General features: G+C 29.9%; 1 protein-coding gene across 3 annotated transcripts in view; it reads left to right on the forward strand.

Annotated features, from left to right (window-relative positions):
• The window catches only part of LOC111618153 (vesicle transport protein USE1-like), a 30,821-nt gene extending 16,375 nt beyond the window's left edge, over positions 1-14,446 (forward strand). The window contains exon 6 of one of the 3 annotated variants that reach the window (XM_023359613.1): positions 14,180-14,446. In XM_023359613.1, the coding sequence (XP_023215381.1) occupies positions 14,180-14,359 (180 nt within the window). In that variant the 3' untranslated portion in view covers positions 14,360-14,446. Of the gene's footprint in view, positions 1-4,480; positions 5,053-14,179 lie in introns of those variants that run through there. The other 2 variants (XM_023359615.1, XM_023359614.1) reach the window with 2 other exon arrangements.
• Positions 14,447-14,477: the final 31 nt, after the last annotated feature.

A 14,477-nucleotide genomic window follows, 5' to 3' on the forward strand; every position in this document is an offset into this window, starting at 1 on the left:
AAGTAGGGAGTGGCTGTATTTATGAAATAATTCATATAGTTATTTAGCATCTTTTAAAAAATTAACAGTTCTTAAATCAAAAATAAATACACAGTAAATCAATTTACAAATTTTAAAGCCTATAAATAATAGTGGTGCCTCATGCTTTGAGTTTAATTCATTCCAGGAGGTTGTTTGAAGTCCGAAACAATTTTTCCCATTACAAATAATGTAAAGAGAATTAAACCAGTCCATGATACTGAAAATACCTGTTTTGATAAACTTCATCAAATACATGTAATTTAAGATAAAAATAACACAATTAAATGACTTAATAATAAATTTAAACACAAAAACCATAAATAAAATATGTAAATACTGTATACAAAATGAAGATTGTATTTATTACTCAAACACTGTCGACTTCTTAACATAGATGTATATTATGCTTAATGAGTTTTGGAAAGGATATAACAATGTACAAACAGCAAAAAAAAATTTTAGTGGGTGTTTAGGAAAATACTCCTACACTTCAAACATGTCAAATGTAGTTCAAAAAGTTCCATTTGAGAGATTTTGAACTAAAGGATACAAAATGTACTGGGCTCCCAAAAGCTGTCAACGAAAAATAATTGCAGGAAGAAATTGTTAAAAATTGACAAATAACACACAATATGTAATGTATATAACAAATTGTAAATTGACAAATAACACACAATATGTAATGTATACTTTATTTTTAGTGTGTTTGGTTACAAACACACTAAAAATAAAGCTAATAAAGCAGTGAAAACATACAAGCATAATGGAAGAGTGAGAGCAAAATGACTCGGACAGACAACGGATTGCATTTATGCTTTGAGTGCAGTTTGAATGTCGAAGCATCATTTGAACCCCGAGGCTGATTTCTGTTTAATTTTGCTTCAAACTCTGAAATGTTTAAAGTATGAGTATAATATTTAATATTTGCTTAAATAGCATATGTCAGGATGTTTATTTGAAGTTTACTGTAATTATTAGGTTTGTTGTATTTATTACATAACATTTGAAGACAGCTCCACACATTTAATATTTGCCAAGTGCTTAATAAACATTTAGCCAATATTGAGTAGTGTAGAGGATTTTCTTGTGACATTACTCCACAATGTTAGGTATTTACCAATTCCCACTCCTTGTCAGTGTATTGCTGAATCAAAGGGAATGAATCTTGGACAAACATTTGTAATTCCCACAATAAACTGATGCTCAGCAAATATATACACACAATATAGCAATACATACAATAAGCACATACATACATTTGTCATTTGTATGTATTGTGCTCACATGACAAACTCTCCTCAGTATTGTATAAAGATCAGAAATTTCCAGAAGGATAGATAGGATGAGTTAGACCAGTCGGATATCGGCTTGGTCGCTGGATTTAAATTTTCGTGGTTTTTATTTTTTGAGATCATTTGAAGTCTCTTGTCTACTCTTGTCAATAGAAGTGTGACAGAACTAGAACTGGTCAAGAATGTATGTAATTCTATTATTGACAGAAATCAGCCTAGAGCAAATAAGGCATCAATGTTAAGGCATTTCAAGGGTTGTTGTTGAGAATGGCAACCACTTTAAAACATCTCTGACACTTGATTGCTTCTTGTTCTTTTTTTTGTTCTTTGGAAATAAGTGCAAAATTGCTATGCAGAACTTGTCATACATCATTTTTGTGTTCCTTTGATAACTTCTACACAGCAGTTTTGTGGAACTTGTCTGATGTAAAAAAATTAGAAGAAAATAAAGTAAACTTGTACTCTTTCCTATGAGTTTTATAATCTATATTTATTGGAACTTTTCATTTAGTTTTCAAGCATAGAATATGTATATGTGTTTATTCCAAAGTTATGGTTCACCCTGTATATCACCCTACTCTTTTAAGGGCTTGTTTATTTTAATAACTAAATATTTTTTTAGCTTATCCCTAGCTTTAGATTCTTTAGCAGTTTCTACAGATGCAAAATTTTAGAATAGGAATATAATATTCTATACTTAGAAATTTCCAAATTACATTCTAAGATGGTAAAATTGTTTATCACAGGATTAGTATTATTAAATGATCTTTTATAATTTTACACAAATATAAAATGTTCCATGAAATTTTGTATTTACAGAAAATTAGGAGATGAGAAAAAGATATAATATATTGAAAAATATTTGCTTATTAAAATAAACAATCTGTCAAGGAAACAATTATTTTTTGCTTAAAAAAAATAAACAAATTGATTCTTTTAGTGCTTAATAAATACAAAATACTGCTTAAAGTCTTAAATGTTTCCAGTCTTTTATAGATCTATATTCCAACTGTTGTTTTATTTCTAGATTGTCTTCCTCTGAAGATGGATATAAAGAACCATATTATGTAATTTTTCCCTAATAAAGCAGTGTTTTATATTTATTTTTCCTTAAATATTTTTATGTCGAAGCAAAATAATGCATAGAAAAAATTTATGTATAGAAATTTCTTTGATAATTGAAAATATAAAATTGCTAGATTTTATATTGTAAGAATAATACATATTCACATATTCATCATTACTCACAATGAGATTCCTGGATAACGAGTAATGGTGCTTAATATAGCTGAATCTTATCACTTATTAAAATTTTTAAGGTTCAATCTTTACTTGAATCCAAGTCAGTCAGAATAGCAAGTTGATATCTTTATCGTCTCACATCTAATTGCTGATAGCGAAGAATTTTTAATCCTTTTGGCTTAGTAATTTACAAATAAAAGTGTTTGTTTGGTCTGACATTTATCATTAATTTCATTCATAGAGTTATTCATTATGTGATGTCATTTGCCTATAACATTTCTATCAGGGCCAAAATGAAACTTGTTAGGAGCATTATATTTACCATATAAAATTAAAACTTTGAAAGTTTAAAAAAAAAAAGCACTGTTTTGAGTTTATTTATAAATCCATGACCCATTTACAAGGGCAATGCCATTTGTAGGTCATGACTCTTAGATTGAAAAACACACACTTACAATTTGCATTACTAGTATTCAAAATGATTAATTAATAGAAAAAGAGATCTATAAAAGGTATTTGGACCTGTTCTAGAGAAAATGTTTGCGCCTACTGTTTTCAAGAAAAAACTGTATATAATTATTTAAAATATGATTTCTTAAAGCATTATCAACTCTGCAGATGCTCAAAAGGAATTAACTAAATCAGATATTGACATTTTAATAGATCTTTAATTATGTAAACTTATATCCTTTTAGTTTTTAAAACTGATTTAATACAGAGAATTAATACAAAAATAATTCATGAATGCTTTCGAGCTTTGACGCTCATTGTCAGGGGGGGCATAAAATGCAAAACTGTTCTTTCAAACATCAGAAAAATTCAAAAATTATGTAATTCTAAAATGTTAAAGCAGACAAACAGCATAGTTAATGTAGCTTTCCCTTGCAGACTTTTTTTAATTCACAAATGTATTACTTGATTGATTCATTAATATTTAAAGATATTAATTATTTGCAGATACAGATGTAATTTATATCATCCTAGTGATATAGTTAGAGGTCATGTTATAGCTATATATAATACAATATGTTAACACATAAATATTAGAAAATGTACATACATATTTTAGATTATTTGGATACAACTTTAAGTAATTCATTTTTTTGTTAGAACAAGAATTTTATAATCAAAAGTTTGGAATAATTGACAAATTTCTCTGTAGCAGGACATAATGCAGAGATTTTTGTTTCATGTTTAGAGGAGGAGAGAGAGATCTATAATTAAGAAATACGATGAGTGCATCACATTGGTAGTTTAATATATATCAGTATTTTTCAAATCTTCCTGACTGTAGCATTTTATGTTGTGACCAGTACACATATGATAAAGTGACAAGGTTTTGTATCAAATGTTATTTTATTAATAAAAGATAAATCTAAAAACTGTCTATTGGCATTATGGATAAATACGTTTAATTGGCGATTACTTTCAGCAATATATAACTGTCTTCTTTGGGTAACATGGCAGAAAGAATGTTAAAAATCTAGAGAAAGAACACATTTTCAAATTGTTCTTCATGCACAAGGATGGAACATAAAAATTACAGGTGTTTAAATGCAAAATTATACGCTATTACAAAATAAATATGATATACAGTGGTTATGGCTAATAAAATTAACAGATAATTAATATGCACAGAAATAACAGCCATCACATACCTAGGTTTCCCTTCCTTTCATATATGCTGTATCTTTAGGAAATTTGGTTATATATTGCCACTTGCCTCTCAGCCCACATTGCACAAACCCTGTCTCTATCATTGCAAAATATTTTACGCAATAATAACGATCAACAGGAGAGTTGGTCGTTATTATTGCGTAGGATATTTTGCAATGATAGAGACAGGGTTATCCTTTTTGAAAAATCTGGAATTTATGCTATACCTTTACAAAATTTACTAACTCTGTCAAAACTACTATATATAGGTGCCACTGCCAGGATTCTCCTCATCTGTCTAGCAGAGCATTGTGAAGATATTATACAGAGGAGGTGCACAACAGAAGTAGCCAAAGAAGTGATGGAATATAACTTAATTCTCTTTGGTCTCATGTTTTGTTGATGAAATGCTGTGGGGACAGGAGAGCCTTGTTCAAATGGTAATCTTTGTTCATTATATCAATGCTGCCATGCATGCAACTCCCCCATACTTAATATACCAGAGCTGTGGGTTGTGCTGTTCAACTTTCTTAAATTGTAGGAAATGCAATTATGTGACAAAAACATAGGCGATATCGATTGTGCTCCAGTGTTTGTGTTGTGTTTGAATTTTCTGTATATTATTAAATATATTAAATATCCCAAAGCCTGATACATAGATACTCAACCAAACAATTGCCTTAAACATTCAGGCTACATCAGGTACTACCTCTAGTAGTATCAAATTATTTAGTATTTAATCATTATTAATAGTGGATTTATAGACTGATTGTTTGGTTGAGTATCTTTATATTGTTATCAGTTAAATTCTGCTAATTTTATTAGCCTTAGCCATTATATATCATATTTATTTTGTAATAGTGTATAATTTTATATTTTTAAATCTAATTTTTATGTTCCATGCTCGTACACAAAGAATAATTTGAAAATGTATTCTTTCTATAGATTTTTAACATTCTATCTTTCATATTACCCAAAGAAGGCAGTTATATACTGTCAAAACTACTTGTCAATTAAATGTATTTACCTGTAATGCCAATAGACAGTTTTTAGATTTATCTTTTATTATTAATAAGTGATGTCTCTTTTGTTTTTATCTCGTTATTTTATTAATATTTCATAATACAGAATTGATAAAAGGAATTCCAAAATAAATGATACAGAAATGAAAATAGAAAAGATTTTATTTAATGTATGGATTTATGACAAAAGAAATTTGTGTTGCATTATTAGTGAGTAAGTTTAAATTTTAGTAATAACTAGATTTCTTAATAAAGGAATAAACACATAATTGTATTGCCATAACAAAAGTTAAAGTTTTTATTAAAATAAATTGATAAATACAATTAAAATTCAAAATTGCAAAATAAAAAATTGTATGATTTTTTTGAATGTCATAAAAATTTAAAAAGTGAAATATGGGGTCTTTCAAAGTGAATAGTACTATTTGTAATTATGTTAATTATTATCTGAGAAAGCTGGTGGCATTTTGAAGTTTAATTAAATGCATCTTTATGCACTCATTATTATTTGAGAGAGATGGAATATAGAATTAAATAGGATTTTAGAGTTACTATTAGATACAGTTTGTCTACAAGTACTGTTGTTAGTGTAATTAATTCTTGTTTTAACAATCTCAAAATGTAGAACATAAAGGTTTTGTTTAATAATAAATTGACAGTTAAGGGCTTAGTTTGTAATAAGCCAACCGTACGGCCGAAGCAGGTAAAATGTCGGTCTGATGCTATGTGGGATCCATGATTGAATTGGAGCAATAAAATAACTCTGGGAATTTTTGGGAGTCTGTTTTGGGTACATCGAGCCCCTCCTTCACCACCCATTCACTCTGTCATAGGCCTGGCCAAACCCACGATGGCCTTAGGCGGTGTCCAAAAACTTAGTTTGTGAGACTTATAAGAAATTTTCCTGTAAATATAAATTAATAGAAACCCCATTGTAATTGCAGGATTTCCATTTGGATCAGAATAAGATAAATATATTGAAAAAGTAGAATTACTACTTAATTAAGCTGATTAATAAGTAGATTTTTATGTATTTTATGTAAGATTCTTCTTTTTATGTTCATTTTTCAAGTGGGTAAATGAATATTAAACTGAGTAATCAGGCAGGCATGTCTTTTGCTCTGTCTCCCTCCCTTACAGTATTAGCATTTATCAAAAGTGTGAAAATTAAATTTTCCAAACAAATAAAAACTTAAACAAGTTGGCAAACAGTTGCACAAATATGATAAGATCAATTCATTTTAAAAATGGGATATATTTACTAGATCTATTAGTGATTTTCTTAAAACACTTTCACTATAAACCAGTGTTTCTTAAACTGGCTTGAGTGTAGAACCTTGAAGTGTTTCCCAAAGGGATGTTGCAGGATTCTGCAAGATGAAAATACATTATGGATGAAAAAATTTCTCGGTGATCCTAAATTTGTATGTATACATTCAGTAATCATTTAGCCGTTGATAATGTGTAAATAGTCCTTTGCTGCTTCAGAAGTTTTATAGAAGACAAATAATTGTTGTTTTATTCTAGTTTTTATTCATTTTTTTTATTTATAAAATAAGTATTTTTAGATTCAGGAAGTAGAAACTAGTAACTTTGCAGGGGATGGGATATGGACCAGTAGGAGTTCCTCAGTAAGTTATATAGGTTTTTTTAAGGTTCTGTTTGTTAAAGTACATTGAGAATCAATGTTTTAAACTAAATAACTGACAAAACTTTTATACTGACTGTTAGATATCTGCTTAGTAAACTGATTTACAAGCTAATGCTCATTCTCAGTTTGCCGTAAGTTATTTTGTGCTTCAAACACATTCAAGTGAAACTTGTTAAAAGGGTAAATGATACAGTTATTGGCCATTTTGAATTTAAACCTTTATAGTATAAGTTCTGTAAAAGCTATTCTGGAAATATTGCATAGCAGTATTAATATGTTTCTGCTGTCGGTAGGTGACAGAAAAAATCTCACAGGTTTTTCTGTCATTGTGTATGGCTGATAACTATATAACTTTGTAAAACAAAATACATTTTGGATTAAATGATCAGTATTTATAATCTCTAGCTCAATGGTTCTCAATCTGTGCTCCACAGACTTGCCCTGAATGCTCCATAAAACATTTTTTTAAAGTTTTTATTGCAAATACTGCTTTAATGTTTTGTAAGAATAGTTAACATGGAATTGCTTATTGGTTGCTTGTGCTCTGTGTAATAGAAAGTATATGAATGGTGTTCTGTAACTTCAGAATGGTTGAGAACCATCACATTATATTTAGGCAGTGGGAAGGCAGTAGAATTCATTAATAAGTATATTTTATTATTAAGTTATTAATTTATTTATTGTGACATTGTCACAATGCCGGGCTGCAATTTTTAATCATGTTTTTTAATTTTTTTAATTTAAAATATATGCTCTTCACCTAAAATTAGTAGTGGCTTGCCTCTGTATACAGTCGATTCCCCTATAAGACGGTAGATACGTTCCGTTCTTTATGAATCAATTTTGTAGGAATCACAGCCAATCACAGCCCGACACGTGTGAAGTTTACGGACTACGGCTGTTTGAAAGGTTTTCTTCCATAAAATTAATCGATTCTAAACTAATCCGACTCAACATTTCCAAAATACGTATATTTTTTTTGGAAATAATCCGTGTAAACTACGCTATAAACAAAAAATTGTAGGATTACTTACCGAGTGTGCACCATTAAGCTTGTTTTCGTCGCGGAACAGCGCAGCAAACCGCGGCCGCGATTTCTGATGTTATTTTTCTGCGAAAACTTCGTTGAACTTTGGAGACATCATTAATATAAATAATTTTAATCGCCGTTGAATAAGAAATGTTTCTTTCACAAGAAATGTATAAAATTACAGTACTGTATTAGACTTACGGTTCCTAATTTACATACTGTACAGACGATAGCTCGCGTAAACTGTCCGTAGCGTGGCGCTAGACGGCGGAAAGTATATATATAATTATAATAAAGTTACAATAAATTAAGTTAATATATAATTATATATACAGTACCTAATTTATATATAATTATATGTACAGACGATACTAAACTCAATTTACCCACCTAAACTGTCCGTAGCGTGGCGCTGGACGGCGGAAAGTAGTTCGGCTGCCTGATGACGTTTTACGTAATTATAGGAGTTTTTTTACCGTTGTTTACGGATACCGCCACAATTTTTTCGCCGTCTCATAGGAATCGTAATTATAGGAACCCGTCTTATAGGGGCTCTACTGTATCATACTTTTCCTGCTAGCTATAGAGTTATGCCAGTCTTCTAACTCCTTTAAGAGGAAAATTTTTGAATTGAAATGACATGACTCTCAGTTTGTACCAGAAATTCATGTATAGTTAATTGGAGCCTCCTGCTCTTAAGCTTTCCAAATTTGGTCTCGAGTCTCATCTATCCAACTCCATCCTTGAGAGTAAGGAAGGACAAACAGACAACCGTGGAAATTTATATATCTACAATTTTTTCAAATTGCAGCTCAAAACTTTCATTAAGTTGCCAGTAACTATGCCATTTACCCTGTTTAACACCAAACAAAATGCTTATGGTAGTTTTTCATGTTATTGTGAACATAACTTGAAAATACTTTTAAAAAATCTACTAAAAACACTAATTGAAGAATGATTTTATTACTACATAATTGTTTTCAAGCTATTAAGCTTAGTTTTTGAATATGTCAAGGACTCTGAAGGAAACTGTTTCATTCAAACAGTTCTTGATGCATTTGTAGACAAAGCTGTAAAGTTTTCTAAGCAGTTACGTAGTATTCAATTAAGATTTCTTTAGTTAATTAAAGTGTTTTTTTATTTGGTTTTTGAGATGTTATCACGAATAGTTGAAAATGTGTTGGCCTTTGTTCAAGATGACAATGCTTTATGTGATTCTTCAAACAGAAACTTAACAACTTATACAATAAATGGATAATGCATTACATTTTTAGCATTGTCATAATATGACAGCAATTAAATTATTTCCATTATAAATAGACGACAAATTACAAATTTCTTTTTTGAAGAAGAAATATAGAAGCTAATTAAGTGTATTTAAAAGTTGTGATTGTAACGTTATGATTTCCAACGATAAGAGGTAGGGTAGAGTTTACTATATTTTAAACCTAAATTTTCATACTATAAATTATAGTCTTGCAATAGTTTGTAAATTTAAAATTTTTACAACAAATACGTAATTAAAAATAATATTTATATTTGTATTTGAACTTTATTTTTATTGCGCTTTCTGTTCAATTAGTGGTTTTAATATTTTAAATACCTTTTGCTATACTTATCTATACCTACTGAACTTATCTATTACCAACTTATACTTAATACAGTCAAATCAGGCCGTCCAAGCCCAAATTAATGGGCCCAAACCTTTGGATTTTGGGTGCATTTAGCCGATGGCATCCAATAATTTGCATAGTCCTCAACTGGAATATCATACAAACTACTTGCTACTTAACTTTAGCAATCTGAGCACCGATATGCTCAGCGAAGAGTAGCTTTAATAATGTATAATATACGGTAGAATAATTTGAAAATCTTTTGGATTTATATTTATATTTAAGTTTTGTTCATTGAACCATTAATTTTTATCCTGAAATAAGATCCTGTTTCAAATGTTAAATAATTCTTTTATTTCTATTGTATTGTGTAATATTTAAGAAGAAAATCAGTAAGCATTTATGAGTCTGACATTTTCTTCTCGAACAATTAATGGTCTCTCATTGATGCTATAAATAGCTTCTCTGAGTGCAGTTGTCGGAATAATTACTGAATCGTGTTGAGGGTGATTTTTTTTTTATTTCTGAATTGAAATAGATCCTTTTCGACTTTTTTGTATTGGAATTTACTTAGAACTTTTAAAATATTCTAACTTTATTTTATAACAGTCTGCAATAATTGGATTTTCATAGTTATAAAAAAAGTCAGTAGTACAGATCTTAAGCTTGCAGATTTTTACATCTTAACTGTGCAGAATTTATTGGAAAATCCATATTATGAGTAGTTATCAAAATCACTCATTAAAATCTATTTTTCATAAATTGCAATGAAATATACTGTTTTTAGGGCTGCCCATTTTTGGGTATATGGTTTTGGTTTTTGAGTCACCTTTGACTCCTTTCTCTGTGTTGTGTACAAGTGATATACTTTTGGCAAGTCCTCTCCTCTTTAATAATACTAATACTACTAAAAAGTCCATTCAGATAATATCTCAACCCCTCCCCCTCCCCTCACCATTTATGGCAATGTACTCTTTACGAGCCCCTCTCAAACTGTACACATTATTTATTTGATGGGCAGGCACCAGGCTATTAGCAATCCCCGAGGAGTCCATCCCTTTAATTGGATATCAATAAATTATTAGAGGTCATTCAGGGTTAGTTAAAAAATTTATTTTTATTATATTTATATTTAATTGAAGTAGAACACACAAATTTAAACATTTTTTTAGAATTAATATTTTTATGTTTGACTTTTCAAATCATCCCCTATTTGTAATTTATTTGTATTAGCACAGAAAGGGGTTGGCGAATTAAATCTAATTTTGGAAAGGAGTCGACGGGTGAAAAGGATGGGAGTCGGTAGCTCCCGACGTAAATAAATCAAATGTTTGGAAAACTTTACAAAAACAAAAAAAACGAATTTCCCATTGTTAAATTTGAGACATTACAGTCATAAGGAAAAGCTCGATTTCATTTCCACGTAGTGTTGGCACAATGTTTTCTCATTCATTGTGAAGTACCGTGCCAACACCGAATGATGAAACACCTTGCCAACACTGTACGGAATTGAAACAAAGCTCCGTTTCCTATGTCTGCATTTAAGACAAGTTTTGTGAAACTGTCTTACTTGAGATAAACCATTGTGAATTGTTGTTTTTCTTGATGATGATAATGTATTTGAATAATATACATATATAAAACCAGATCCAAATTACTATAATAATTTTAACTGTTGACTGTTGACTGGATACTTGGTTAATTAATTAACTCATGTTTAGCCCAATAGTTAATCAGGTTCTATCATGTGTTTATTTGAAGAATCAAAACTTCAGCTTGCTTAAAATATATTTTGTTGCAACATCCAGAAGTTGTGCAAAAGAATCCAGTAATTGTGTTTTGTACTTAAATTCACGTAATATAATTGAAAAAGATTTGGAGAACCTGAAGATGACCTTCGAAAAAGGTTGAAAACATTCGTTCTTTCAAATAACTGGGTTTATTCTTTACTGGATTTTTGTAGTTTTGATACTAAATACAGCACACACAGTTTTTTAGGAGTTTTGTAAAATGAAGTAAAGCAGGTTTTAGAAAAAATGATTTTAAAATAATTACAATTGTGCATATTAAAAGAACAGAGGAAAAAACTGATGCTAGAATTTGCAATGGGAGTTAGGTTTATTTAAGATTAACTGTTTTCTGTGACTGAACTGTTCCATCTTCAAGTCTACACATTTGGAGAAGCATTCAACAAGTAACAAGTGCGTAGAACATGTATGTTATGTCTAGGAAGTCCATAAACTCTTATCATAAGTCTTTATAATTTTCTTTGTAATGTTTGTAAATCCCTATAAATCTTTGTGTGTAGAGGAGAGTGTCATGAATGTGATCTTGTTTGCATTTGCATGGACCCCACATCTCACTGTTAGAATTGAAATGGTGGATGAGTTCTTACTTCTGTCGGAGAGAGTTGGTCACGAGTATGTGGATACACAAATGTCCTTATACAAGTATGTTTAATATGTGGCAATTTTGTGTCTGATATGACAGAGCATGTACAGACCTTTTGGACAACTAACCTGGCGAGTTCATTATTAAATTAAAAAGTTTATATGGCTTATAAGGACTTTGAGGACATAGTGTAGATGAGATGGGATAGTTTGGTTCCAAAAAATGTTTAATGTTAAATAAAGCAGATTGATGCTAGAACACATGAAGGAGTCCAGATTCTCCTTCGTGTGTTCTAGCATCATTTTTCTTCTGATTTTTCAAAGATCTGATTAATTATTATTAACATTTCAGCATGATCTTTAAATCAGGATTAACCCTTATAATTTTTAATAGATGAATATGTCTAGATGAACACTTGCACATACACTTTATACTACAGAGCAAACCAAAAGTATCCATACACAGGTTATAAAAGGCTCACTTTATTATAATCAAAACCAACATATTTTAAATAATTTGTATGATTTAACTAAATGTGTATATAGACGAGTTCTTCCCACTTGCATTGAACTTGTGTTAAAACATCTGGTATTGAATTGTGCGCACACATGTATCGTAAATATGTCAAGTGGTTTGTTTTGTAGTTTCGTAGTGGTCTACAAATACCTCCCCCACAAATAAAAATAAAAGGGATGAATGTGACAACCTAGAAGATTAGTGGCTAATCTGACAACCAGAAACTTTTAATTTAATTAACATTGGAAAGTGTGAAGATTTTTGACTTGTTCTGTATATATCATCATCTATTTACTATATGTTACATATTAATGGTTAATTGTATATAATTTGTGCTAAAGATTTACAAGGGTTAAGATTTTAAATTTGTTAAATTCTATTTTTTTCTATTTTCGGTAGCTAATATTCAATTGTTTTATCAGTGTTATATATTTGGATGGTAAAGAAAAATTCCAACTTAATAATTAAATTGGTAAAATAAATATGAGATTTAGACTAGAAACTGTTTAAAACAATTTCAATTTTTTATAGAGCAGTGGTTTTCAATGAGTGTTGTGTGTACCCCTAGGGATACACCAGAAGTGCTATAAGTCTAAGTACAGGAGGCTATATAGCATAAGTTCATAACCTTTACCATTTGCAGAGTATGTTATAACGATCTATTTAGTGTAAAAATACAGTCAATTTTATATTAGTGTTTTAAGCTCTATATGCAATATTGTTCAAACTAATTAAATACCCTTATTTTTTTCTACTGTTAGGCAGGTATTGTACCACAATTTCTAAAGTGGAGATTTATGAGGACCGTTGTTGAAGCCGCCTCATAATTTTGAGCAGTATCTATATCTACTTTTAATTACTTTTATATAATACTAATTTTAAATGAAAGGGAAAGGTGTTTTGATTTATTTTTGCTTTCTTATATAATTTTAAAGTTAAATTTCAATACTTGAGTTAATTACTATTAATAGTAGACATGATTAATCAGTTGTTTGCATTTAATTACGTAAATTCACCTTAAAGACACATACAGAACCAGTCTAGTGGAAAAAAAATAACATTTATATACGCATGTATAACTTTATTTTTGTATTAAATCCCACACAAAGGTGTTTTGACTTCCGTTGCAATCAACAATAACATAAAGATGCTATTTAACTATGATATAGTGGTTAGTTATTGTAAAACTGATGTGTAATCCTTACTCTTGAAAAATAATTGGATCAGGTGACTCGGTTGTGAATGATGATTTTTGAATATAGTTGCATGTTATGTTGCCAAATTACATATTCTGTAAAGTATTTCTAAACAGTTTGCATGTTATATTCACCTTTAAATTTTTATGGGCAGGTGACTTATTAAATATTGACAGAAAGTAAGATGTATAGAGGCAGGTGAAAGTCTCTGATGTTGGGCACTTCCTCTCATTAACCGTACTTAAATATATCGAAGGTCGCCAAATCGTGCTGGCAAACCATCAGAAGTGTGACTCATATTGTGATTTTAGTGTCAATAAGACACTAACAGCTAACTGTTTATAATTTGGTGCAAAGCCAGAATTGAAATCAAGTTTCTACGTGAAAAAAACTACAGATTTTAATAAATGCACGAAGGAATACTACGAACTTTCTCGTGCATTTATTAATGTTTGAGGAAAACTGACACGTCTCCGACTGTCTATAATATAGATTTTTATTAGTGTTTTTTTTTATAATCACTTAAAAAGCTGTTTCTTTTTATTAAAGACGCTTCAACGAGCTTCTCAGTTAACTGATCAGAACTACTCACGACTGAAAGTTGAAACGGATCGGCTGGAAAAGCATTCCAAGCGTTGTTGTAACTGGTGGGTGTGGCTGGTTCTGGGCGTCGTGTGCATTACGTTCCTCTGGATGATCGTATTCATGAGACTTTTCCCCAAACGATGACTTTGACGTCGGGTTTAAATGTAAAGTAATGTATAAAGGCTTTTTTGATAGTTTATATTTATTAATAAATATAATTGTTTAATAATTAATGGGCCAAACTGGTTAAACTTCATTTTAA

Source organism: Centruroides sculpturatus, unplaced genomic scaffold, assembly GCF_000671375.1.
Source record: "Centruroides sculpturatus isolate CEXI.00-Female unplaced genomic scaffold, Cexi_2.0 scaffold62, whole genome shotgun sequence".
NCBI lineage: Eukaryota > Metazoa > Arthropoda > Arachnida > Scorpiones > Buthidae > Centruroides > Centruroides sculpturatus.